This window comes from Bos grunniens, chromosome 22 (assembly GCF_055505025.1).
Source record: "Bos grunniens cultivar Pamir isolate PY7600 chromosome 22, Bosgru_T2T1.0, whole genome shotgun sequence".
Taxonomy (NCBI): Eukaryota; Metazoa; Chordata; class Mammalia; order Artiodactyla; family Bovidae; genus Bos; species Bos grunniens.
Window position 1 is genome coordinate 21268469 of NC_141186.1, and position 27750 is coordinate 21296218.

At 43.3% G+C, this 27750-nt stretch overlaps 1 protein-coding gene across 48 annotated transcripts in view; it reads right to left on the reverse strand.

The window, feature by feature from the left end:
• Positions 1 to 27750, reverse strand: part of LOC147348197 (uncharacterized) — a 544560-nt gene that overhangs the window by 349699 nt on the left and 167111 nt on the right. For 19 of the 48 annotated variants that reach the window (XR_015151182.1, XR_015151184.1, XR_015151178.1 and 16 more), the window contains 2 exons: positions 20941 to 21077; positions 19753 to 19822 (listed from right to left, as the gene is read on the reverse strand). The exons of 6 other annotated variants lie outside the window; for them this stretch is intronic. Coding sequence is in view for 1 of the 42 variants with exons in the window: in XM_086366617.1 (XP_086222743.1) it covers positions 20941 to 21010 (70 nt within the window). In the remaining 41 variants the exon portion in view is untranslated. Of the gene's footprint in view, positions 1 to 9252; positions 9431 to 18710; positions 18933 to 19394; positions 19476 to 19556; positions 19623 to 19752; positions 19823 to 20940; positions 21078 to 22962; positions 23170 to 27750 lie in introns of those variants that run through there. 23 more of the 48 variants (XR_015151169.1, XR_015151168.1, XR_015151183.1 and 20 more) reach the window with 8 other exon arrangements.

Sequence of the window (27750 nt, forward strand, 5' to 3'; positions counted from 1 at the left end):
AAACTCCAGCCACACTGGCTTTCTTTCATTTCCATTAACTTATGAAGCTTCTTCAAATATGTATCTGTCAATGTTTTTTGAGAAAACAGAAGTCATTCTAAATATTTGAAGCATAAAAGTATTTAACACAAGGAATTAGAATCAGACTTTCAAGGCTTGAGAGCAAAGATCAGGGAAATGGCTGCCAACATTTAAGAAATCAGGAAGTGAAAGAATCATAAGAAACCACCTACCGTGGTATCAGCCAAAGAATCAGTGATTCTCAGAACAGCATTTGAAATCTGCTGGCCCAACTCTCATCTGTAGTCTGATGAGACTTACAGGCAGTGCACAGTGACTGCCAGGGAATAAGGGCTTCTCCTTCTTGTCTGTATTTCAGATCTCTCACAGCACCTCTCATTGTTGAAACCTATATATATTTTTTTTATCTGGCTGCACCAGGTCTTACTTGTGGTACACAGGATCTTTTAGTTTCCCATGTAAACTCTTACTTGTGGCATGTGGGATCTAGTTCCCCAACCAGGGATTGAGCCCAGGGCCCCTGTTTTGGGAACGTGGAGTCTTAGCCACCAGACCACCAGGGAACCTAAAATCCTCATTGTTGAAATCTACCTGGGAATCCTGCTAGCAAAGAAGTCCGGGGGAAAAAGTGTCCAGGCTTCTGGTCTTTGTTCTTCAAAAGAACACCAAGGCCAGCAGGGTCGAAACGGAATACAAAAAAGAATTTCCAGCACACTATCACCATGCCTTTGCCAGTACACTTGCTTTTGCTAGAATGCTGTCCCCACCCCATCTTCAAATCCGGTCAATCAACTTTGTAAGAAAGAATTGGGATGGCTGAGGAAGGACCTCAAAAACTCTACTCCTTGGTAAAATCAATGACAATAGTGGGGAAAATTATCGAAACCAATAGTTTCAGACTCTAGAAATTAACCAAAGTCTGTTAATAATCCAAGGTAAATTTATACTCCCCAAAAGTAGCTTAATCTCAGTTTTTTAAAAAATGTGAACTTTGAGGTTTCATAATTTTCCCTTTGCCCATGCCCTACATTTTCATCTCAGCATTGAAAACTAACAGAATCACAGTTATGGCCACCATGAAAACCAGCAGCCAAGTAGTCGCTGAAAGAGGAAAAGCCAGGTTTGAAGTTTCCTTAAAAGCCTGATTCCTGGAAAACTGTCAGTATTTGATTTATCTGCCAACTCCTTACAAATCCCCACTAACAGCACTTGTCTTTAATTGACCAAAAACTCAGAGCTTGCCCAGTACAAACAGCCTTATCTCTATGATATTTGACCAAAACAAAAAACAAAAAAAACTCACCAGCAATTATTTAACATAGCATCTGCCTGATGAGGTAATAATAGTTGGGGAGGGGAAATAAGATTGACTGAAAAATGTAGAAGAGAGGCACAGGCATCTGGATGCCCAAGGTTTTGAAAAGCTCTACAAAGAGCTATGGGCAGAGGTTTGTGACATTGTACAAGAGGCAGTGATCAAGACCATCCCCAAGAAAAAGAAATGCAAAAAGGCAAAATAGTTGTCTGAGGAGGACTACAAATAGCTGAGAAAAGGAGAGAAGCAAAAGGCAAAGGAGAAAAGGAAGGATATACCCATCTGAACGCAGAGTTCCAAAGAATAGCAAGGAGAGGTAAGAAAGCCTTCCTCAGTGATCGGTGCAAAGAAATAGAGGAAAATTAGAGATACCAAGGGAACATTTCATGCAAAGATGGACTATCAATAAAGGACAGAAATGGTATGGACCTAACAGAAGCAGAAGGTATTAAGAAGAGGTGGCAAGAATACACAGAAGAACTGTACAAAAAAGATCTTCATGATCCAGATAACCATGATGGTGTGATCACTCACCTAGAGCCAGACATCCTGGAATGCAAAGTCAAATGGGCCTTAGGAGGCATCACTATGAACAAAGCTAGTGGAGGTGATGGAATTCCAGTTGAGCTATTTCAAATCCTAAAAGATGATGCTTTTTAAGTGCTGCACTCAATATGCCAGCAAATTTGGAAAACTCAGCAGTGGCCACAGGACCAGAAAAATTCAGTTTTTCATTCCAATCCCAAAGAAAGGCAATGCCAAAGAATGCTCAAATTACCACACAATTGCACCCATCTCACATGCTAGCAAAGTAATGCTCAACAGTTTCCAAGCCAGGCTTCAATAGCACGTGAACTGTAAACCTCCAGATGTTTAAACTGGATTTGGAAAAGGCGGAAGAATCAAATTGCCAACATCCATTGGATCATCGAAAAAGCAAGAGAATACCATAAAAATATCTACTTCTGTTTTATTTACTATGCTAAATCCTTTGACTGTGTAGATCACAACAAACAATGGAAAATTCTTCAAGAGATGGGAATACCAGACTACCTTACCTGTCTCCTGAGAAATCTGTATGCAGGTCAAGAAGCAAGAGTCCAAACCGGACTTGGAACAACAGATTGGTTCCAAATTGGGAAAGGAGTACTCCAAGGCTGCATATTGTCACTCTGTTCATTTAACTTATATACAGAGTACATCATACGAAATGCTGGGCTGGATGAAGCACAAGCTGGAATCAAGATTGCAGGGAGAAATATCAATAACCTCAGATACACAGATGACACCACCCTTATGGCAGAAAGTGAAGAGGAACTAAAGAACCTCTTGATAAAAGTGAAAGAGGAGAATAAAAAAGCTGGCTTAAAACTCAACATTCAAAAAATGAAGATCATGGCATCCAGTCCTATCAATTCATGGCAAATAGATGGGGAAACAATGGAAACAGTGACAGACTTTATTTGGGGGGGGGGCTCCAAAATCACCGCAGATGGTGACTGCAGCCATGAAAGTAAAAGACGCTTGCTCCTTGGAAGAAAAGCTATGACAAACCTAGACAGCATATTCAAAAGCAGAGACATTACTTCGCCAACAAAAGTCCATCTAATCAAAGCTATGGTTTTACTAGTAGTCATGTATGGATGTGAGAGTTGGACTAAAAATAAATCTGAGCAGCAAAGAGTTGATGCTTTTGAACTGTGGTGTTGGAGAAATGCTTGAGAGTCCCTTGGACTTCAAGGAGATCAAACCAGTCCATCCTAAATGAAATCAACTCTGAATATTCTTTGGAAGGATTGATACTGAAGCTCCAAAATTTTGGCCGCCTGATGAGAAGAACCAACTCATTGGGAAATCCTGATGCTGGGAAAGATGGAAAGCAAAACAAGAAGAGAACAGCAGAGGATGAAATGGTTAGATAGGATCACTGACTCAAAGGACATGAGTTTGAGCAAACTTCAGGAGATAGTGAAGAACAGGGGAGTCAGGAATGCTGCAATTCATGGGGTCACAAAGAGTCGAACACTACTTAGTGACTGAACAAGAACAAAGCAAGATGAGAAAGTTCTAGAGCTCTGCTGTACAAAATCATACTTATAATCAAGACTCTAACGTATACTTAAAATTTTATTGAGGGTAGATCTCATGTTAAGAGTTCTTACCACACACACACAAAAATTTAACTTACATGAATAGATAACCAACCTGATCAATTCTGCCCTTCTTTTGATGGACCAAGAAGAAAAACACTAATAGGTAAATCTCAAGGAAGTCTTCAGTTGGAGGATAAAATGAGAAAGTAACATGACCTGGGGGATTAATAGAGGTGACCAGGACCAAAATATGCTTTAAAAGTAGTCCAAGTCTTAAAAGAAATTACACAACCAATTTAAGCCTACTCACATGAGCTGTCAGTTTTTAAAATATCTAATGATTAAAAATAGGCAATTCACTAAACTTCACATTGGTAGGTAGAAAAATATTCATCATACAACAGTCTAATGTTAATTATATAAAGGTTTAATAACTCAAATTTCACAAACTTCTGCAGCTCTCACCAAGCTCTAGCTTGCTGCAGAAAGTCTGTACTTTGTTCTTTTTGCTGCCAGTCAATCCTAAAGGAAATCAACCCTGCATATTCATTGGAAGGATGGATGCTGAAGCTCCAATACTTTGGCCACCTGATGCGAAGGGTCACCTCACTGGAAAAGACCTTGATTCTGGGAAAGGTTGAAAGCAGGAGGAGAAGGGGACAACAGGCGATTAGATGGTTGGGTAGCATCACCGACTCGATGGACATGAGTTTGAGCAAGCCCCAGGAGTTGGTGATGTAGGACAGGGAAGCCTGGCCTGCTGCAGTCCATGGAGTCACAAAGAGTCAGACAGAACTTAATGACTGAACAACAACAATCATATTAGAATAGATCTGTTAAGTGAACATACTTGTAGAGTTTTAGGATCACTTACAGTCCTGGGAAGCAGGAGCTTTAGTGCAGGTTGTGTTAAGGTATAAGCCACAGAATTAACAGTTGAAGGCAAAGTCTGTGCATCCTCCCGTACGCCATGGCATACAAAAGCTAGGCATTTCAGGCTTCGCGGTGTGCAATGTGTGGTGCTGAGGAATCTGTCAGGGGGAATTTGCAGTAACAAAGAACAGAACTGTGTGGACAAGCTCCCTGAAAAAGCTGATCCAGGAACTTTTCCTCCTGTCCCTTTTGTTCTCGTCAATTACCGTGATGGTGGAGGAACCAAGCACTGGAGAGGAACCTGAGAAAGTTTTCTTAGAAAATCCTTAAGGATGCTTTTCTTTCTGCATCAGGAATTGACCAGAGCATTAATTCCTTGATTTCTATGGTGTCTCCTTATCAATAAAATCTAAGATATTCTGTCTCATAGACTCTCTGTCATATTTTAAGTTGCCCTCGAGACCCTAAATCTTTCAAAGGTCATCACTACTGCAGCAATGGTCTGAGTATGAAGATATATAACACTGGATGCCATAATTATCTTTTTGAAGATCTTGGTGGCATCATGAGCTGAAGGGATTACTTGCTACTCAAGACAATCTTACTATAAACTTACAGAATTTTACTGTGATACTAAAAAATACATATATGGGTCTTGATATCCAGACATTATTAAAGTATGTATACTTTGTTGCCAATTTTTTGTTTTTGAAACAGGAGGGAAAGGTTTCCCAGCCACACTGTTCCTGGTTTGGAATTTCATAACTCAGAATGCAAGCTTTTTCCTAAGGATTTCTGTGTACCACTGGAAGCATTGTTGTCAGCTCAGCAGGCACACATGCACACACACATACAAAGTCACACACAAATTCGCATCGGGAGAGACAAAAGTAATCAAAATGATTTACTTTTATTTTACTTTGAACTGCTGTAACTACATTTACCCTGGTTGTTGTTGTTGTTCAGTTACTAAGTCACTTCCAAATCTTCACGACCTCATGGACTGCAGCATTCCAGGCTTCCCTGTCCATCACTATCTCCTGGTGCTTGCTCAAACTCATGTCCAATGAGTTGATGATGCCATCCAACCATCTCATCCTCTGTCATCTCCTTCTCCTTCTGCCTTCAATCTTTCCTAGCATCAGAGTCTTTTCCAGCAAGTTGGCTCTTCACATCAGGTGGCCTAAGTATTGGAGCTTCAGCTTCAGCATCAGTCCTTCCAATAAATATTCAGGGTTGATTTCCTTTAGGATTTTAGGTCTCATCTCCTTGCAGTCCAAGGGACTCTCAAAAGTCTTCTCCAGCATCATAATACCAGAAGTCAAAAATAATGTAAATCCCAGATCCATTATAAATCAGCATCACATGATCTCTAATAAGGTATAAAACATTTAACAGCTCAATGTTTACTAATATATTCTGAGCATCTGTTTAAATACAGCAGAGTGTTACTCCTTGTAGGGCAACAACACTGAACTACTGGCATCTCTTCACTCTAGGGGCTCCCCATTGGCAGGTGAGGTGGGGACGAAAGGGGGTTGTCACACCTGCCAAAGTACATTTGATGCAAAGCATGATGTGATGGTTCTCACATTTGAAGCTCCCATAAAATCAGTCTAAACACTCTGCCATATCATTCTGTTGAGAGTTCATTCACATCAAAGTTAGCATTGCTCATTTGAGACAAAACAAACCATACCACGATAAACAGATCTGGACTTGAATTTAGAAGTAAAGGACCTGCCTGCCCCATCAATGTTCACCATCGCAGGAAATGATACCCATCACCCAGTCGCCCAATCTCCCAAAACAAGAATCATTCTTCTTTCCTCTTTTTCTTCAACTCTCACATCCGGTCCTTCATCAAACCCTCATCACTCCCCTCCAAACTATACCAGGATTTACTATCATAGTTTCCTTATCAGTCTCATACTTTCATCCTTTTCTTCCTATAATCTCCCCACAGGAGCCAACTTGACCTTTTAACACCTGAGCCAGCCACCTGGTTGTATAAACAATTTGGAACATAGCCATTTGTTTAAGTATTGTTCATGGCTAGTTCCACGGTACAGCAGCAGAACTGAGTACTTATAACTGAGACAGTACAGCCTACACAGAGATTAAAACACTAACTATCGAATACTTAAGAGTTTACTAATACGTCTTTTTAAAAATAAATCAGATCAGGCCATCTCCCTTTCTGAAAAAGCTCAAGAGTTTCTCCTTCTACTTGGAAGAAAATCCAAATGTCTTACTTTAGTCCATGAGGCAGAAAGTGAAGAACTATAGAACCTCTAGATGAAAGTGAAAGAGGAGAGTGAAAAATCTGGCTTAAAACTCAACATTCAAAAAACAAAGATCGCGGCATCCAGTCCCATCACTTCACGGCAAATAGATAAGGAAACAATGGAAACAACGACAGACTTTATTTTGGGGGGCTCCAAAATCACTGCAGATGGTGACTGCAGCTATGAAATTAAAAGATGCTTGCTCCTTTGAAGAAAAGTTATGACCAACCTAGACAGCATACTCAAAAGCAGAGATGTTACTTTGCCAACAAAGGTCTTTCTAGTCAAAGCTATGATTTTTCCAGTTGTCATGTATGGATGTGAGAGTTGGACCATAAAGACAGCTGAGTGCTGAAGAATTGATGCTTTTGAACTGCAGTGTTGAAGAAGACTCTTGAGAGTTCCTTGGACTGCAAGGAGATCAAACCAGTCAATTCTAAAGGAAATCACTCCTGAATATTCATTGGAGGGACTGATGCTGAGGTTGAAGCTCCAATACTTTTGCCACGTAATGCAAAGAACTGACTCCTTGGAAAAGACCCTGATGCTGGGAAAGATTGAAGGCAGGAGGAGAAGGGGACGACAGAGGATGAGATGGGTGGATGGCATGATTGACTGGTTAGACTGAGTCTGAGCAAGCTCTGAAAGTTGGTGATGGAGAGGGAAGTCTGGTGTGCTGTAGTCCGTGGGGTCACTAAGAGTCAGACATGACTGAGCAACTGAACTGAAAGTTGCACTCGTTCATCCACCTTGGTCTCTTTGCTATACCAAGCATACCACATTTAAACAGTGAGGATGATGTATCTAAAAACTCATTATTCATGTTTTAGAATAACTTCTTAGGGCTTCCCTGCTGGCTTGGTGGTAAAGAATCCACCTGCCAATGCAGGAGACATGCATTCAACCCTGATCTGGGAAGATCCCACATCTTAGGCAAGTAAGCCCCTGATCGCAACTACTGAGCCTGCGCTTTAGATCTCAGGAACCACAACTACTGAGCCTATGTGACACAACTACTGAGCCTATGTGCCCTCGGGCCAATGCTCTGCAACAAGAGATGCCACTGCAATGAGAAGCCCGTGCTCTGCAACTAGAGGGTATGTCCCGCTCACCACACTAGAGAACAGCCAGAGGGGCAACGAAGACCCAGCACAGCCAAAGATAAATAAACAAACAAATAAAATTACGTATAAAAAAAAGAAAACTGTTTAGATGAGGCGGACATACCACAGACCTTGGAATCAGGATTACACAGACTAGGGTTTCATGTTAGGCTTCAAAACTTGCTCTCTCTGGGTTCCTTTTCCCATTTGACAAACCGGAAGATTGCTATTTATCTGAGGGAGTGTTAGAGGGAATTAAAGGTGAGTATGTAAACACTCTAGCATGTAAACTCTAGTATGTAAACACTAAGGATTTTACAAAGCTTAGTCATGTCCTTTCCCAGACCAAAATGAACACTCTTCATGTTTTAACCTGTCCTCATTTGGGCCCTGGATATTAAAAATCTACATCCTGAAGCAAGAAAAATACATAAAAATAAACTACCTTAAAATTTTTATGTCTTAGATGTAAATTTCATTTTAAAATCTTTTTTTTTAAGCTGAACCATTTTATTCTTCTGGAACTTCCATCCTTTATGGAAATCAAATACAAGTTCCTCTTTGCGAACCAGCCAAGATGTAGTTACACATGAATATTTTCACTTCTGGAATCTCTTTTTTAGTCAAGAAAGCTTGGAAAACACAGTAATAAAGCCAACAGAGGCTTTACTATTGCTTCAAATCCAAGCAAATACCTTTTGATGACATCTGTGTGACCTTATGAGGCATGGAAACAGGATTATTCTTGCAATACTCCATCTAGGGATGTATACTAGTTTAGCTCAGGCTGAGCCATTAGAAAAGGAATCTGGAAGGAAATATTTCAAGATAGTGAACTTGGTGCTGGTTCAGGTTATTTTAAGAAACAATTTCAGAAAGACCAGTCAGTCCTCTTTGGCTTGGCCACTGAATCACAAAGTGTCGTCTCTTCTTAAGACCTTGCGACGGGGTTTAGGTTCAAGGAGCTTACTTGGGACAGAATCCTAGCAAACACCAGTCAAGGGGAGAGAGAGCAGGACAGGTAAACGAAAACAGAGGATGAAGGGCATGTGACTGTGTAGAGTAATTGGAATTTAATGTCTCCAGGAACCTCTGGAGCCAGAGTATCTCTGAGTTATACACATAAGGGGTGAACAAGCCAAGATACTCACAAACTCACTCCAGTAAGTCACAGGTTGAAGGCTGCACTCGGGGCCAAGGACAAAGTGCACTCCAACTATCCAAGAAGCCCGCAGGCAAATACAAGCAGAGGCTGCCAACTGGTCCGTGTGAACGACAGTGGGGGCTCAGTGAGCCTGAGGAAGGGTGCTCACAGCATTTGCCACGCAGGCAATCTGAGTCCCCAGACCTGGCTGGGCCCTGCAACCCTACTCCAATTTAATACCGAAGCCAAGATGCAGAAGGAGGTAAGAGACAATGTCAGGCCTAGGAATATCGATTCACTAATCAAATGTTTAATGGCGGCCTACTGCAAGACAGAGGAGCTAGTCGTGGGTCAAACATGGGCTTCTCTTTTCCACCCCACACCCTCTGCACAACCTAACCTCAGCAAGCCACACCTCTTCACGGGCCTGTGCGTCCTCACTGGTTCTGGGGTTGACTTCCTCTCTGAACGATCCGCTTTCCTTCTAGTCTCAGCTCAGCACTCGGCAGTCTCAGCTCCTATAACACTATGAATCCTTCTCTAGTAGACTTTGTCAGGGTGTGTCATCTTCAGTTCTCTCATGTCTGTCCAGGCTGTTGGCACCAACACAGAACAGATGCTCAAGGAATGTTTCAATTGAACAAAAGCAAAGTGCAAGCAACAGAAGAAACCAAATCTGGATGATGACATTTTCAACAGGGTAGAACATATTTAGAAACATAGAAATACGCTCATACAACATTATCTTAAATATACACATATACACAGAAGAAGCCTGGACAGATAATACACATAGTTTATATTTTAATAGTGAACTGTATCTTTGGTTTATCTATATTGTCTAATTTTACTACCATGAAGGCATAGTAACTGTATCTTTGAAAAGTTAAATTGACCTTTAAGAACAATGCAAGGCTTACTGATGGAAAGTCAGGGTCAGGCCAGTTACAGGTCACAGACTTTAAGGCCAGTCAAGGAAGCCAATGAGTAACTGAACAGGCAGGATCCAGGCAGAGGAAGACTTTGAAATTGAGGCAGCTCCTCCCTCTGAAGGGAACCTTCACCCAGAACATGTCCTCATAGTAGGACCACTTGGGTCTGAATGGGGGCTGGCATATTAGGTTATGGATGTTGTGCAAGGACCAAGCCAGAGGGGCTGGGGGGACTGGAGGTAAAAACATAGATCCTCACTCCTGATCTCATGGACTACTCATCTTCCTTCTTGTAAGCAGCCTCAGCTTTACCAACTGAGTGATTATCTGTGAAGCATTAAGCAAAGCATGGGAGCCAAACTCATCCAACCTCTGATGATCCATTTCTTTGTCTCTTTAAATACTGCGTTATCAAATTAGAAAGGCTTGAAAGTGATCGCCCTTCAAACTCATTTTACAGATGGGAATATCAAACATCAAAGAGGAAGAAGATTTTAAACCAGAAGTCGTTATTTCATTGAACGTGCCGACGCACAGAGATTGGAGTTAGGTGCTAGGAAGGCTGTTTGAGGACTCTGAGGCTTGATGATAGAGCTATGTGTGGTTGATTAGTAATGTCTGCATGGCAATGGCTAGGGAAACAGTGACCCACATGCTATTCTCTCCTTAGCCCTGAGCAGCAGCAGGATAATGAGCATTTATGAGAGAAGCCCCATGGAGAGAAGATGATATGGCACCAAAGACATTTCTAATTCTATAATACAAGGAAACAAACTTAGACAAAGTCATTATATCTTTCAATGTAACTAAAAAAAAAAAAAAAGAGTAAGTGATAGAATGAGGATTCAGGTTCCTATCTGTCCAACCCCAAAACCCATGCTTTTGACAGCCACCCTTCAGGGTCTTCCTGGGTGGCTGCCTCTTTTCCGTAATCCCTAAGTACCACCCCCCTCACTCAGCTCTGACAGCTCAGCTCCTAAAATAGCCTCAGGACTCACCTGCTTCTAATTTCAATAGCTAGCGCTCTTTGCCTTGGACACAAAGACACAATGTCGCAGGTCTTGTTTTTCAGGTCCCAAGTTATCACTCTCTGCACTTCACCGCTGAATGTGCCATGTGGCTTCAGCCCTTCCTTTCAACCTGCTTGATTTATTCAAGTGCGTGAAAATGACTCACAAGTTACACGAAGACAAACCCAGCTGTGTGCCAGAGATAATTATTTCCGAGTAATTAAAATGAGCTATGGGCTGCCAAATTAAACACTAAAACATGATTCTGCACTTTTTCTCTTATCTGCCTCGTCCGGTCTCTGGCTGTCAAAGGAAACTGCTTGCTAAGGTAGGGGCTCCCCAGCTCTAATACATTAATCATCGCTGTTCAGCAGCCTTATTAAAGGATCCTCTCTGCATGAAAGACTTTCTGCAGCTCAAGAGAAAACCTCTGGTCTGCAGTGAGAGGGCTCCAAGGTGACCACTTATGCCACTTGCTGTTAGTAAGCTCCCCTCAAAATCTATCCAACACATCTAGAATCAAACTAGATGTCACATAACAATAGGGACAGTGAGGAAGGAGGCAGCAGAGATGGAGAGAAGGGAGAAGCTGTGCCCCACCCCCCACCCCCACCCCAAATCGCATCTAGCGCATTCACTCTGAACCTTCTGGAGAGCTGTCTCAAATTCCTCTCTAACTCAGGTCCCAAACGCGAACAGACTTAGATCCCCGGGGATTTCCCAGGTAGCTAGCGCTAGTGGCAAATAACCTGCCTGCCAATGAGGAGACATGAGAGACTCTGGTTCAATCCCTGGGTCGGGAAGATCCCCTGAAGAAGGAAATGGGAACCCACTCCAATATTCTTGCCTGGAGAATCCCATGGACAGAGGAACCTGGAGACAGAAGTGACTTAGCACACAAACGTGAACAAACTCAGATGCAGGGACTCTCACGCAAGTTCTTTACTGAGAGAACACTCTCAGGAGAGACCCATAAGGGTATGAAGGAGGTGGGCAGGGAAGAAGCCAAAGCTAGGCAAAAAATGTGCTTCCCTAAAAAGTCTCGGTCTGATCCCATGAGGAGCTCAGACGCATAAACTGTATCACAGTGTCTGAACCACCCAGAGGCAAGGCGACCAGGATATTCTATGCCTCCATCAGTCAGTCATCGCTGAGGGCTACCCTTTGTGGCAATGACTTGGGGGTATGGAGCATGCAACTCAAGGACAATCTCAGATGAGAAGTGCATGGATAAGCCATCAGCAGCCTGTACCCACAGCAGCTGGGAGAGGGGCGCCCCAGTGAGGCGGCAAAGACCTAGATGGGGCGCTGACAGCACCTGCTCCCCTCTTGTACACAGTCTCATGGTGTTTAGACAGAGAATATCCAACCTGGAAGTGATCTCAAAGTAGGGGTCCTAAGCCTGAGGTTTATGTCCTCCACAAGACACATGCTTGACCTTGGGGATTATGTGATCCCACTGAAATTGTCTGCAAAATGTACACGTGTGAAACTCACAGGGAACAAAGACCATGGGTCTCATCTGAATCTCTGTAGCAGGAGTCCCCAGCCCCGAGGCCACAGACAGGTACCAGTCCTTGGCCTGATGGGAACCGGGGAGCACAGCAGGAGGTAAGCAGTGGGCTGGCAAGCAAAGCTTCATCTGTATTTACAGCCGCTCCCCATCACTCCCTTATTGCCTGAGCTCTGCCTCCTGTGAGAGGCGCATACAACTATAATACATTTGCATCATCCCATAACCATTCCCCAACCCTAGTCTGTGGAAAACCTGTCTTCCACAAAATTGCTCCTTGGTGCCAGAAAGACTGGGGACTGCTACTGTAGAGTCCATGACCCTCTTGGGTTCAGAAGTTCACCTCCAAACTTTCTCAGAGCACAGGCAGCTGTAATTCAACCTTTTCCATGAGGATTTCCTAAACTCATCCCTATTTGCTGCCTACTTCAGGGGCATAGTTGGGGGCCTGGGGAGGGGCCAAGATGTCATCATACCTCTTCTAAATATGGTAAGCGTGTTAATGATTTTGAAGATGGTGATGAGGACAATGAAAGCTACAGTTTATCTGAAAGCTAAAGCTTATCATATATTTAGTACATGCCAGTTATTGTCCTAAACTTTGGTTAGCTCACTTAGTTTTCAAAACTATTCTTTGAAGGAGGACCTATTAATACATGTCACTTTATCCTGTTAAAAAAACTAAAATACTGAGAAATTAAATAACTTACCCAACTTTTGATAGTTAAGAAGTAGGAGAGTTGGGATTTGAACCCAGGCAGTCAGACTCCAGAACTGCAAGAATGCTGAAGGAAGCCACATAAAATATGTGGTTGAAGCATCAGGATTCAGACCATAAAGCCACAAAGATACACAAAGGTAATGGCTTTTCAATTCTCTAGTCTCTCCATTGCCAAGGCCATGGGGCCATGCCCTCCCCACCCCTCTAGGATATAGCAAGGGCTCCAGAAACACTAGTTATACACGTGACTAAATTAAATGGTTAAACAAGATAAAGTGAGCATAAAAGTGCCTAACTCAGTCCCTAGACCTAATGGGTACACAAGCAATGGTAGTTTCCTTTCTACGAAAAGAAAGTTATTTTTCCATTCCATTCCCCCAGATACCCCACCATGCCTCAGAAAATAGTGACAGGTACAAAATTTACTGAACTGAACTGAATGGATAAGAGGAAGGGTACTCACTTGAAAAGACCCTGATGCTGGGAAAGATTGAAGGCAGGAGGAGAAGGGGAAGACAGAGGATGAGATGGGTGGATGGCATCATGGACTCAATGGACATGCTCCGTGAGCAAGCTCCAGGAGTTGGTGATAAACAGGGAAGCCTGGTGTGCTGCAGTCCATGGGGTTGCAAAGTCAGACATGACTGAGACTGAACAACTGAACTGAAGACCAAAAAAGTGATATGAGGCACGTCCCTGGTGGTGCAGTGGATAGGACTCCGTGCTCCCATGCAGGGGATCTGGGTTCGATCACTGGTCAGGGAACTAAAATCCCACATACCACAACTCATCCCACTCAAAGCCAGGAGGAGCCCATGCACCACAATGAAGACCCAGAACAGCCAAAACAAATAATAAAATGTAAAACAAAAAAGCAAAATGAGAAAGTAGGAGAGTAGTGAAGAGGGGGAAAAAAAAACTGAGGGAAATGAAGCAGCCAAACTTCTACTGTTAGACATATACCCAGCACATACAGTCAGTAGGCTGCTGGCTGACATGTGTGCAATTTGATTTGCAAGAGCCCAACATAGTTTGGGTCTGTAGTCACACATTCCTATGCAACCCCCAGCTCTGCAATGGAAAAAGGCTCACCTGCATTGGAGAGAGACTGAATGAGGATACATATTCATCTTACCCTTCTTTCAGTCAGTCCACTCAAACCACTGCCCCCTCCTCCAGTTTCTCCATCACATTTTTCTTCCTCCATAACAGTTTTTCTTCCTCTCCTTTAATCATCCTTTAACACCACAGCACCACCTACCGTCTCTCGATGCCGAGAGGCGAAGAACACTCGAGGAGATTTTAACATCACTGGCAAGCGTGCTACCAAGGGCCATTCATCAGCTGTGTGACAAGCCTGGCCGAGGTGAAATTGCCACTCAGCATTTCAAATTGCAGGCTCTCCCCTCGCCCCTGTTCACTGCCAGGCTCTTCCTCCCCACTGAAGCATTTGCTCACAAAACTAAATGGGTAATTCAAAGAGAAGGAAAGTCTCCCAGGAAATAAGGCACGGTGCTGGGCCAGCCATGGAGTTTCTTCCACTTATACCAGGACAACTACCTGTAGCTAAAAGGAAAAATGGCTCAATAGAGCTAATTAGTCTGGGAAGTGACCCAGCAGGCTGATGTGCCTCTTGATTTAAGACCACATACAGCCTCCGACGCAGAAAGAACACACTTGATGGAAAACCCTAAAATCAGACCAATTGTATCAAAACTGGAGGCACAGAGCTTGCAGAGGGAGAAAAGTCAATCTCTCCTCAGCTGCCCCAGTCGGGTTCATTCTCCTCACAGGCAGCTGCCCATGTCCACTGACATGGCACATGTCCACCCCCATGTCTGCCTGGACCTCCACGCTAGCCAGCGAAACAGCACTTGTGCCTGTCATTGGCCCATTTCTCTCAGCCTGGGCCCACCCTCTCCATCCTGCTATGCCGATGGCCTTTGTGCTCAGTCACTCAGTTGTGTCCCACTCTGCGACCCCATGGACTCCAGCCCTCAGGCTCCTCTGTCCATGAGATTCTTCGGGCAAGAATACTGGAGTGGGTTGCCATGCCCTCCTCCAGAAGATCTTCCGGACCCAGGGATTGAACCCAGGTCTCCCACATTGCAGGCAGATTCTTTATCATATGAGCCATCAGGGAAGCCCTGGGTGTCTGTAAACTGGCTCCAGGGTGTCCCTGCTCCTTAGCTTTCACTTAGGGTCTGCAGTGAGGTTATGGAGCAAGAAAGCCACTCCTGTCTGTGTTCAGTTCACGTTGGTCTTATTCCAACAGCATCAGATAGCTTCTGCGCTTCTCAGGATCCAGGGTTCCAGCCCCACGGTGTCCCCACCGAACAAGCCGAGTATCAGACATCGGCAAGCCCCGAGTGTGGGCACCCAGCGCTGCAGGACCCTCTCCCCTACAAGTACCTAGAGCTCCATAGCATCCTTTTTTCCTTAGTGATGACTGCTTCCTGCAGTTAATACTTCCACACTACTACAGTGTCTGTTTTTGCTTTCAGCCTTCCATTACCATGTAACCAATCCCCTGAGTTATATCCCCTTAATCTGAAATACCTGAGGTGATTTTGGTTTCTTGTCTAATACAGTCAATGCCACGTCAGGGGGATGAAAAGGTGAAATGGTTTTTGCAAGATTTGAGGCTTCATAGGGGGCTAAGCGGTAAAAAATTCACCTGCTAAGCAACAGATGTGGGTTTGATCCCTGGGTCAAGAAGATCCCCTAGAGAAGGGAATGGCAACCCTCTCTGGTATTCTTGCCTAGAGAATCCCATGGACAGAGGAGCCTGGTGGGCTACAGTCCATGGGGTCTCGAAGAATCAGATATGACTTAGCGACTGACCGACAAGAACTGGTTTATAAGTCCTGCCCACTTTTTCAGGAATAGTATCAACAGCAGTCAACAGACACTGGGGAGTCAGACAGACTTAGGTTTATGTTCTGGCTCTGCCACTATCTGTAGAACATTAGACAAGGTACTTAAAACACTCTGGCCTTTTTTTTCTCATCTATATAAAGGGAAGTCATGACACCTCATTCATAGAGTCTTAGAGGGATTAAAGAATTATGAGTCACACACAAAGTGCTTCATAAAGAGTCTGGCACATAATTAGCCTTCTCTAAAGTTTTGTTTTGTTTTGTTTTATTATCATCTTTAGGTTCCCTAATCAGGAAGCATTTGCGAAAGGAATTTCCAAGTTCTGGGTTGATTCAGGAAAAGCTACTCTATGAACCCCTGAGCTGACAGCAGAGAGATCAAATTTTGGCCAAAAGATGTCCTAACCAGGAGAGCTGTAAGGGATATGATCAGTAATAACAGCTACTTTTAGTCACTGCCTGATCTATGCTACATGCTGTACCTGCATTTACTCAGTTGATCCAGAAAACCATCACTTAAGGTGGAGATTATTGTCTTCATTACACAGATAAGAAAAGTCAGTTTCAGGGGGCTTCCCTGGTGGCTCAGCAGCAAAGAATCTGCCTGCCAGGCAGGAGATGCACGTTTGATCCCTAGTCAAGGAAGATCCCACATGCCACAGGGCAACTAAGCCTGTGCCCACAACTACTGAGCCTGTGCTCTAGAGTCGGGAGCCACAGCTACAGAGCCCAGGAGCCGCAGCTACTGAAGCCTACACACCCTAGAGCCCACGCTCTGTAAGAAGAGAAACCACTGCAATGAGAAGGAAGCCCTCGCACTTCAACCAGAGAGTAGTCCCCACTCACCGCAACTAGAAAAAAGCCCGCACAGCAATAAAGACCCAGCACAACCAAAATAGATTTTGCTTTCACTTTTTAAAAAAAGAAAACTCAGTTTCAGATTTAAAAAAAAGAAAACCTTGCCCCGAAACATGCCAGCAAGCAGTGGGACTGAGCCTTGACCCTCTGAATAGTTCTAGAAACCAAGCTCTTAACTGTTAAGCTGCCTGGTAGATGGAAAAAGAAGGTCACAAACTAGGAGAGATCACAGATAAAGCAGGAAGGGGGGACCTACCTGGTAGTCCAATGGTTAAGAATCCACCTTGCAATATAAGGGACACAGATTCGATCCCTGCTCAGGGAACTAAGAGCCCACGTACCACAGGTGCAACTAAGCCCATGCACCACAACTACCAAAGCCAGTGCAGCCAAATCAATATTTTTTAAAAAAGCAGAAAGGAATGCACAGAAGCACCATTCAGGAAACAATGACAGCAACATGGAACACACTTGATAATTCTGTTTTTGTACATGTCAGGACAGAGGTGGTGCAGTGGTGAAGAATCTGCCTACCAAGATCAGAGACACAAAAGACCCGGGTTTGATCCCTGGGTCAGGAAGATCCCCTGGAGAAGATCCAGTATTCTTGCCAGGGAAAGCCCAGGAACAGTGTCACAAAGAGTCTGCCACAATTTAATGACTAAACAACAACAGGACAGAGGAGGTAGGGTGACTGCATCATAAGAGGCCTGGCAGCAGTGATGTCTCAGCCAGTAACAAAGGGCTTACCTGTTATACACTCAAAAGACCTTCACTCCCCAGGGTACCCTGAGACTCTTGAACTTCAAAGAATGCAATACAAGGAAGCCCACTGCGAAGGTCAGCTCCCAGGAGACCTCCCCCAGGCACCCAATAGCCAATTCCACGTAGACTCCCAACCACCAACGGCAGCACTCTAAGCAGGTGCTGGGTTCCTTGCCCCAAGAAAACTGCAGCCTCCTGCCATCTGCATGAGGCAGTATGTCAATCCCTGGGCTAAGTGCATGCACACTGGATACACGCTCAGTCTATAACTAAAGAAAATCACTGACCACCACTAATAAAATAAGTAAGTACTTTCCATGTCACAGGGGACTCAGCCAAGGCTCAGCTCAGTGGGGCCCATCAGCAGCTTTGTAATGAGAATGACAAGTCAGAGAGGCCTTTGGAACAAAAGAGCAGCTGGGAAGAGGTCCCACCAAATTTGGGCTATGCCAGAAATCCTGGCACAGTGACATGGGGAAGTAGAGGGGAGGGGGGTTCAAAGATAATCTAAAAGTGATTGATTATTTGCATTTGCTGGAAGGGATGGTTTTACAAAAATACTCAGTGTGAAATCAGTATGAAAGAAGTTTTCCACTCTCGATCTCCCACCATCTGGAATAACTTCAAGGCCTCAGAGTATAACAGGACAATGAGGGGGAAGCAGCCCAATCTCTGAATTCAGGTGCAAAAGATGGCCCCCACCAGAAGCACCCGAAAGGGCTTTCGTATTATAGAAATTAACGTGACTAACGGTAACTACCAGGCTTCCCAGTGGTGCTAGTGGTAAAGAACCCACCTGCCAATGCATGAGACATAAGAGATGTGGGTTCGATTCCTGGGTCGGGACGATCCCCTAGAGGAGGGCATGGAAACCCACTCAAGTATTCTTGCCTGGAGAATCCCCATGGACAGAGGAGCCTGGCAGGCTACGGTCCACGGGGTGGCAAAGAGCTGGACATGACTGAAGTGACTTAGCATGCACACATGCACAACCTAACTACTAAGTCACAGATTTCACACGGAGAAATTCCCTCCCCTTAATTCTTTCCCAAAGGTACCCTTCTGAAAGTCACAAAAAGGACAGAAAAGAAACAGCAGGGCAGGTCTAGAAGCCTCCTTGTAGAGGTTCCCCTGGGTGAGCATGTTGGATCATAAGTGGTGACCCCAACCTGGCAAAGGAAGACACAAGCGCTTTGGAATGAGAGAGAGCTGGACACTTTCAATTAAATAGCTGGCCACTCTGAAAGCATGCCAAGCAGTAACATGCCTCGCTTGACCTGTCAGTCTCTCCCTTTTATTAATAATAGAGTGTTCATGCTTTGACTGCTGTCCTCCCGAGAATCAGACGGAACGCTGACATGATTTGGTAGCATTTCAAGGTCAGTGATGTCTCAACAGCAGGTGACGAACATTTAAACTGAAAAAAAAAGAATATTCCAGTCGACTGGCAGCGAGAGTCTCAGAACAAGAAAGGAAATATTGCTCACATGACATTTTATCTGTCCACCCAAGCATCGTAAGAATATTTCTCGACTCACTTATCAGGGGTGGCACCCAAGATAGAAGTGGGTATAAAAGTGATTTTCTTTTCTTTAATAAGTATTGATTTTTGTAGCTACCTTACTGTAAGCCTACTACATTGGTGATGCTAGCTGCTGTTACAAATGAGCTTGAAGCTGCCAGTAGCCTGAATACAATTGAAGTTCACAGCTGGCTTGGGTAACAGCATGTGGAGGAAGCTCCTGTCAGTGACCTGCTTTCGTATACCTGGTGTATAGGACAGCGTACTTCTGTCTGTGGCCTCGCCATCCCCTAAGTTTTGGGGGTTTCCTCAAGCCCAGCTAGAAAAGGAGTAAGAATGTATATAATATACACATACTTCTTATAATTCTGAGGGCTCATAAATGACACCTCACTTCCACTCACACACTGTTGGTGCGGTCCAGTCACTGGGCCACATCTGCAAAGAAAGGAGGCTGGGATATATGGTCCCTGCTCGAGGGATTCCCTCGAAACAATTCTACACCATAGAAAAACAGACCTAACCATCAGCGGACAGCTAGCTGTCTCCAGGACAAACAGTGGGCCTGGATTTCCCCTTCTGTAACTGTAAAATAAATTTACAATTAGGCAAAATATAAATTATTAATCAGTGTAAAGGAAAAGGTTATATAAATAACAGTACAGATGGGCTGTGACTGAGTGAAAGAAATTCAGAAAACAATATGCAAACTTACTACAAATATGAATCTTCTTGTGTTGGTGGCGTATTTTGCCTTCAAGTCTTCTGCCCTTTTTATAACAACTCTATTAATGAGAACAGCATTTCAGTAAGTTAATGCATGAGCAGTTAGCGCTGGTCCGTCTTAGCAACAGATAGAGGTGATATTCCCTCCCAAGCAAAGTATTTCCTTGGCTATTCAGGGTGGTGAAGAGAAAACACTGGCACAGATAACCTTACAATATGCCAAGCCCAGACCCAGGGACACACATTTAAAAAGTCTTACATAAGACTTCCAATTTTTCAACAAATGCTCATTTATCCAGTAAGAAATTATTATTGGTTTCCTCTTTATCAAGTACATTCTCTATTATTTTTGTTCACATGCTTCAGTTCTTACTTTCTTCCTTTTTATTCCTGTGAAAATTGGAAGTTTCTTTCAGGGCTCTTTTACTTTTACTCTCAATATCTTGCAGAGAAACTGACTTTTCTGGACAACTGTATGTACTCAGAGTATCTGTCAGGTTTGCTGCAATGTAGCTGGGTAATAAAAAGACCTTAAATGTAGCGGCTCTCAAAAATAAGCATTTATTTCTCACTCATGGGTCTGCAGGCAGGCTGTGACTCAACTGAGCTTGGCTGGGCTTGGCTCCAGGCTGCAGAATGCATTCTAATCAGTTCCACGTGTCCCTTTATTCTCCTTGAACCAGCCTCCTGGAACATGTGTGTCTAATGCAAGAGGTCAAACTAAACCACACAAGCACCTGTAAGGCTCTACTTATGTCACATCCTCTTGACCAAACCAAGTCATATGGCCAAACTCAATGGCGAAGTATTTTTCACTCTCTAAGGAAGCACCAAAGTCAAATGGCAAACAATGTAGAAAGAGCTCTCCTTCTCTTACTGGAAGTCAGTAAAAAGCTAGGGAAAAAAATAACCCCATCTATCTCTCAGATAAACTTGTATTACCTAAGTGCCCTGAGAAAACCCTGCATACAGGCAGCCACCTTAACTCAGGGTGCAATGGAGTGAGAAGAAATGAAGATCTTTCAAGAATTTGCTATAAAGCCAACCTGTGACCTCACCTGGAAACAGCCCAGATATATTTAACTTTTCATCGAATATCTCCTTTTATATTTCATAAAGCTCTTATTATTAGATCTTTAAACATGACAGAAATGTTCATTTATCCCCATCCACTCACATTTTATTGATGAGATCTAGCCTCTTGGCTGTATTGAGAAGGGAACTTGGAAAGAGGGGTCCTTGAGACGCTGTAATAAAGAGGATCCTGAGGTTACATCTGGGTCCATCATCTGAGCTTCCACAATGAATAAATACCTGAGGTTGTGAGGAGCAATAGCAACATATGAATGCGTTACTCGACTTAAAGAAAATATCATTATATAATTCATAGTATAGGTGGCTCATGACTGTAGTTAAAATCTAAAGGATAACTAAAATTTGGAAAACTCTAAAGCAGAACACTTCAGATATTGGACCCAATCCTTCTGTTAAATCATGAGATTTTGTATACATGAATATATTTAGGGCTTTCCTCATGGTCTGGTGGTAAAGAATCTGCCTGCCAAAGCATGGTTCACAGGTTCCATCCCCGGTCCGGGAAGATCCAGCATACCATGGAGCAGTGAGGCCTGAGCGCCACTACTGCTAAGCCAGCACTCCAGAGCCCGCAGGCCACAACTACTGAGCTAGCACAGGACTGAAGTCTGCGTGCCTAGAGCCCATGCTCTGCAATAAGAGAGGCCACGGCAATGAGAAGCCTACACACTGCAATTAGAGAAAGTCCACAGGCAACAACAAAGACCCAGAAAAGCCGAAAATAAATAAATAAATCTTATAAAAGAATAACAAGAAAGAAAATGCTTAGACCCCAAGCCTAGTTGCTAAATCTCAGGAAACTAACCCAATGATAACAACCCAAAGGAGATGCTTTATAGTAAAGACACAAAGTACAGCTAAGAAAGGAATCCAAAATTCACACTGTATTCATAGAACTTTAGACTTGAGGTTATCACAGGCAAGGGTTCCACTAATAAGGACATATCTGGAAAGTAAAGTCTAACTGGAATGCAACATTTTAAAAGTTCACGAGTGACATTATAAGTACAGAGACCTAAACACTAAGAATTCTACTATTCTAATCAATAACCTCTTTGAATTATAGTTTTTATATCCTTATCTAGGTTTATATTTAGGGGACATAAGAGATTCAGGTTCGATCCCTGGGTCAGGAAGATCTCCTGGAAGGCATGGCAACCCACTCCAGTATTCTTGCCTGAGAATTCCATGGACAGAGGAGCCTGGTGGGCTATAGTCCATAGGGTCACTAAAAGTCAGACACGACTAAAGTGGCTTAGCAGCAGGTTTTTGTTTAACAGTTACATCAACAGAATCAATCTAATTTTATCTTCGGCTTATTCATTAAGACTTTCACATATTTTTCCCATGTCATTACATTTTTCGCACATTATAAGTTTTTGCATTTGCTTAATAACCAATCAAGGTATTCTTTGATATGCCATAATAGCACTTCTCTGTGTTAAATATTTAAATCAGTCCCATTTCTTCATATTATTTAAAAAATGGTTCAATTCATTGATTAAATTTTTGTTACAAATTAAATTGAGATCCAGGTTTTTTCCAATCAACCAATCTAATAAAACTACCCAAAATGCAGACTTCCATGCCTAAGATCTGCTATTAATATTTGCCCTTTCCTTAGAGTCCTGATTCACAAAAGATAAACGTTTAGGTTGGAGTGCTTTGGGCACTTGATTGTATCAATGTGGTCAAAGCATTCCTCTTTAGAGAGATGAAAACCAATTCTGAAATGGAATAGACATTGATATCATATACACTTCTGGCTTCCCTGGTGGCTCAGTGGTAAAGAATCCACCTGCCAATGCAGGAGACACGGGTTTGATCCCTGGGTTGGGAAGATCCCCTAGAGGAGGAAATGGTGACCCAATTCTAGTACTCTTGCCTGGGAAATCCCATGGACAGAGGAGCCTGGTGGGCTACAGTCCACGGGGTCACAAGGAGTAGGACATGACTTCATGACTAAACACCAACGTGACGTTATCTTCCACCAGAAAGTTATCTGGCTGGTGACCACAGTAGGACTGCTTGAGTGTCCTGGTGACATGGCAGTGGGCTTCCCTTAGAGGGAGTCATCCAACAGACAGCAAGGACATCACACTACCTTTTATGACCTAAACTCCCACGCTGCACGCTCTCCTTGTGCTTCCTTTTCCCGATTCACCAGAAGCACATCATTAAGCCCAACGCACTCTTCCAGCATCCATATCACATCTCAGGGAACACTCTAGTTAACCCTTCTTCATCACTGCTGTATTCAAAACTCTCCATGCTTTCCCTTCACAGTTCCAATCAATGTCTTCTCAATAGACTGTCAAGTGAAAGCGAAAGTCGCTCAGCTGTGTACGACTCTTTGCGACCCCATGGACTGTGCCCATGGAATTCTCCAGGCACTGGAGTGGGTAGCCTTTCCCTTCTCCAGGGGCTCTTCCCAATAGACTATCAGCTCCTGTATAATTGGGCCCCTGCCTCCCTCTCTTCCTCATTCCCTATCACTTTGCCCTCACTTATTTGCCCTTCTTACTACAGCCTCAAGGCTTCTGCACCTACAGTTCCCTCTACCCCAAAACACTTTTATCTAAGATACTGATATGATATTCCATCACTTCATTCAGACCAATTATCACTTCATCTTAGCAGTCTTCCACCAACCCCATTTCTAAAATTGCTATTCACCATCCCTACCTTCAGTCACTCTTCAATCCTCTCACACAATTTAAGTAAAACCACTGTGTGTGCTGTGTGCTCAGTTGTGTCCAACTCTTTGTGACCCCTGGACTCTAGCCCACGAGGCTCCTCTGTCCATGGAATTTCCTAGGCCAGAATACTGGAGTGGGTTGCCATGCCCTCCTCCAGGAGATCTTCCTAACCCAGGGATCAAACCCACGTCTCCTGCATCTTCTGCATTGCAGATGGATTCTTTACTGTTGAGCCACCTGGGAAGCCATTACCTGAAATCATTACTTAAAACCGTTACCTGACATTTAATTTTATTTCCCTGAAATCATTACCTAAAACCATTACCTGACATTTAATTTTATTTCTGTTTACAGGTTTGTTTGATGTCTTCTTCACCTAGAATGTAAATTCTCTAAGCTCAAAGTCCCTATTTTGCTTATTGTTTTATCCACAACAAAACCCAGCATTTAACACATGGTACATGAATGAATGAAAATGCTTATCCACAAACCAAATCACTATGACTGGAGAAGGGGGTATTCTGATGAAAAAGAACGACATGTCCTTCCCAGGGGGATCAAGACTGAGACTACAACCATGACACCATGGGGTTGGCAATGGTTTTCCAAAAGAAAAGCAGGGTACAATTTACCAGAAGTAAGCAGAAGGAATGCAGGGCAGGCAGAAACCCTAGCTATCACCAGATTAGATTTATCCCAATCCCACATGAAACCCTGCAGATAAATGTGAAAGGAGAGGTCACAGAAAGATAGAGTAGATGTTAAAGCTATTACATATATACTGTCCAAGGCACACTGCCAAAAGCCACTGTGAAGTTCATGCCAATTTCATAGACAAACACACATAACCCAGAAAGACCCAAGTACAAAATTTATCACAATGCCTGATAAAAAAAACTCCAAGAAGCCCAAGCACTCTGAATTAATGATCATCAGTGAGGGACCCCGCATTAGAAAAGTGAAAAGCATTTTGCGCAAAAGCAGGCAATAAGAGCGAGGCATTAAATCAAACCGCAGTACCATGAAAAGGCAAAGTCTAGGTGGAAAGGATCATTTCTCATAAAGTAACTTTCTGACTCTGAGAATGGATTGATAGTACTATCCGTTCTTTATACGAAAGTTCCCAACAATGAATTTCCTTGTCATCATGATCTAATATTGGTTACCAGCTATTACTCTCATTCATCATGTTCTACATCCGCGCCGTAGTATAAACAATATCAGGGATTTCTTCCCTCGTATTTCACAGCATCTCTTGGAAGAAAGGGGTGGATTTTGTATTCAAGTGCAAACCAAAGTGTTCCAAATCTATCTAGGCTCATAAAAACTATAAATGACCTGGTTTGTGGTACACAGATGCCCAGCGGAGCTGTAAAATGTAAGGCTGGTTTGCCCTAAGCCTCCCTTGCTTTCGAAAATTTACTTCTCCTTACAATCAGATTTAAATTAGGCTGCTCCACATAAAATCAGATTGCTTCTACTCGCAGACTAGGCTGTTCATTCACGCTCCAAGACAACTTGGCTCTCATTTCTCTCCTTCTTTGATTTCTATAAATTGTAGCTACCTTTTATGGAGGGCCTGATATTTCCTGCTAAACTTCACACAATGTCTCAAACCATCAGGACAGCCCCTCAAGACAGACAATATCATCTCCATTTGAGAGACAAATCATGGTTCACTGCTGCTGAGTTGCAGCCAGATATACTACAAATAGTATGTGGCAGAATCAATCTTTCAATGATGATCTGATTCAAAAGCCCACACTCTCAATTATCTCACGTTCCGTCCACTGCCAGTTACACAGTTCTGCTATTACTTCTTTCAACCATTTCTTGGACGGACTATTCCAACTGCCCTATTCCAACCTTCTTCATCGCTTTATGCTTGTGCTGTATTTAGTTGCTCAGTCGTGTCCAACTCTTTGTTACCCCATGGACTGTGGCCCACCAGGCTCCTCTGTCCATGGGATTCTCCAGGCACGAATACCGGATGGGTTGCCATGCCCTCCTCCAGGGGATCTTCCCAACCCAGGGATTTATGCCAAGTGTCCCACATTGCAGGAAGATTCTTTACCATCTGAGCCACCAGGGAAGCCTAAGAACACTGGAGTGAGTAGCCTATCCCTTCTCCAGGAGAGCTTCCCAACCCAGGAATTGAACCAGAGTCTCCTGCATTGCATGCATATTCTTTACCAGCTGAGCTACCAGGGAAACCCCACCTTGTGTTTAGATCACTACAGTCACATCCTGATTCACCCCCATAATCCCAATCTCTTTCAACTCAAAAACCTCCTGAAATAGTATGAGCCTCCTATCAGGAAACTTGTTATGTCCCCAGTGATGTCAGATGGGGCGTAGATATTTCTGCCGCAGCCTACTGTTGAGACTGTGTCCCTCTCCCACTGCTCTGCAGGCCGAGGTCTCTGTGACCTGCCCCAGTCCACTCCAAACTGTCTCTACCACACTGGAGTCCTGTCCCACATGCTCAGAGCCAGAGAAACAGACATAGTGAGGGAGAGAGAGAAATGGACACAGAGAGGCAGAGGAACACGGACATATAACAGACATAAAGAGGGACTTTGAGACAGAGAGACATGGGTGCAGAGAAACACAGAAAGACTGGAGCTGAAGCCAGCTGGATTCCAGAATCTGGGAGCTTTCTAGGTAGAACCTCCTTATCCATAGGGGGTATGTCCTAAGACACTCAGTGGATGCCTAGAAGCACAGATAGTACTGTACCTTCTTTAGAATAGGGTTTTTTCTTTACATACATACCTGTGATAAAGTTTACCTTATAAATTTGGCACAGCAAGAGATTAACAGCTATAATTAATAAAAGATACCATTTATTGACAATATATTATAATAAAAGTTGTGCAGATGTGGTCTCTCTCAAGAAAAAGACAAAGACTTTGCAATAACATAAAAAAGTGGACATAGAGAGACACAGAGAAACAATGAGATAGATAGGGAGGATAGAGACAGAGAAACATAAAGAAACAAAGAGGGCACTTGTAGACTCGGAGAGAAATAGAGCTTTAGATCAAGACCCATTCACTCTCCACCTGACTGCTGTGGATTACTGAGCTCTCATATTTTCAGAAGTCTTACATGTTCTCAGTGTAACCTTCTCCATCATCTTAGGAGACATGTACTACTATTTTCCCCATCTTATAAATGGGACAGGGACTTCACTGGATTAGGAGTCCCCACTTCCACCACAGGGGTCAGGGGTTCAGTGGACTAAGATCCCGCATGCTGCACAGCAGCGCAACAACAGCAACAACAAAATAAAATAAAATGAAACACATTTTTAAAAAAATGGGACACTAAGGCTCTTAAAGGTTGACTTGCCTCATACATCACAGAAGAATATTTTCACCCAGGTGTGCACAACTCTCAAGGCCAAGGTGGCGGACATCAGTTCTCAACTGGTGATGATTTTTCTCCCCCAGAAACACCTGGCAATGTTTGGAGATGTTTTTGATTATCACATGAGGAGGGAAGGATGCTACAGGAAACCAGTGAGTAGAGGCCAAGGATGCTGCTAAACATTCTTCAATGCACAGGCCAGGCCTCAAAACAAAGACATTGCTGGACCAAAATGGCCCAAGTGTAGAAGTTGAGAAACCTCAGTATAAACACGTAACCTGATTCTAATGCTCAGTTTCCCTCATCTAACCTGTACCAGTCCCTCTCCCCTAGACATCTAAATCATCTAATGTATTTATTCATTAATCCAGCAAACAATGCTGAGAGCCTAATTAATAGGCACCGAGAGAGGAAAAATGATGAGGACTTCGTTGCTTACAGTCTATTACAAAAAGAGACAAGCAGTATGTGAGCATAGAGACCCAAGTCAATGGGTCAAGGGCCATGATAAAGATGTGTGTGAAAGACCATGGGAACACACACAAGAGGCATTTAACTCAAGAAACACAGGGTCAAAATTCTTAATTCTCAGTTCTGAAAACTGAAAAGTTTTCTGCCTAGCAGAGCAAACAACCAACAAAATGCAATGACAGTGTATAAAATGGAAGAAGATATTTGCAAACTATAAATCTGGTAAGAGTAATATTCAAATAGACAAAGAACTCATAAAGAACCCAATAGCCAACAATAACCTGGGTTTTTTAATGGGCCGAGAACCTGAATAGAAATTTTTCCAAAAAAAAAATACAAATATCCAACAG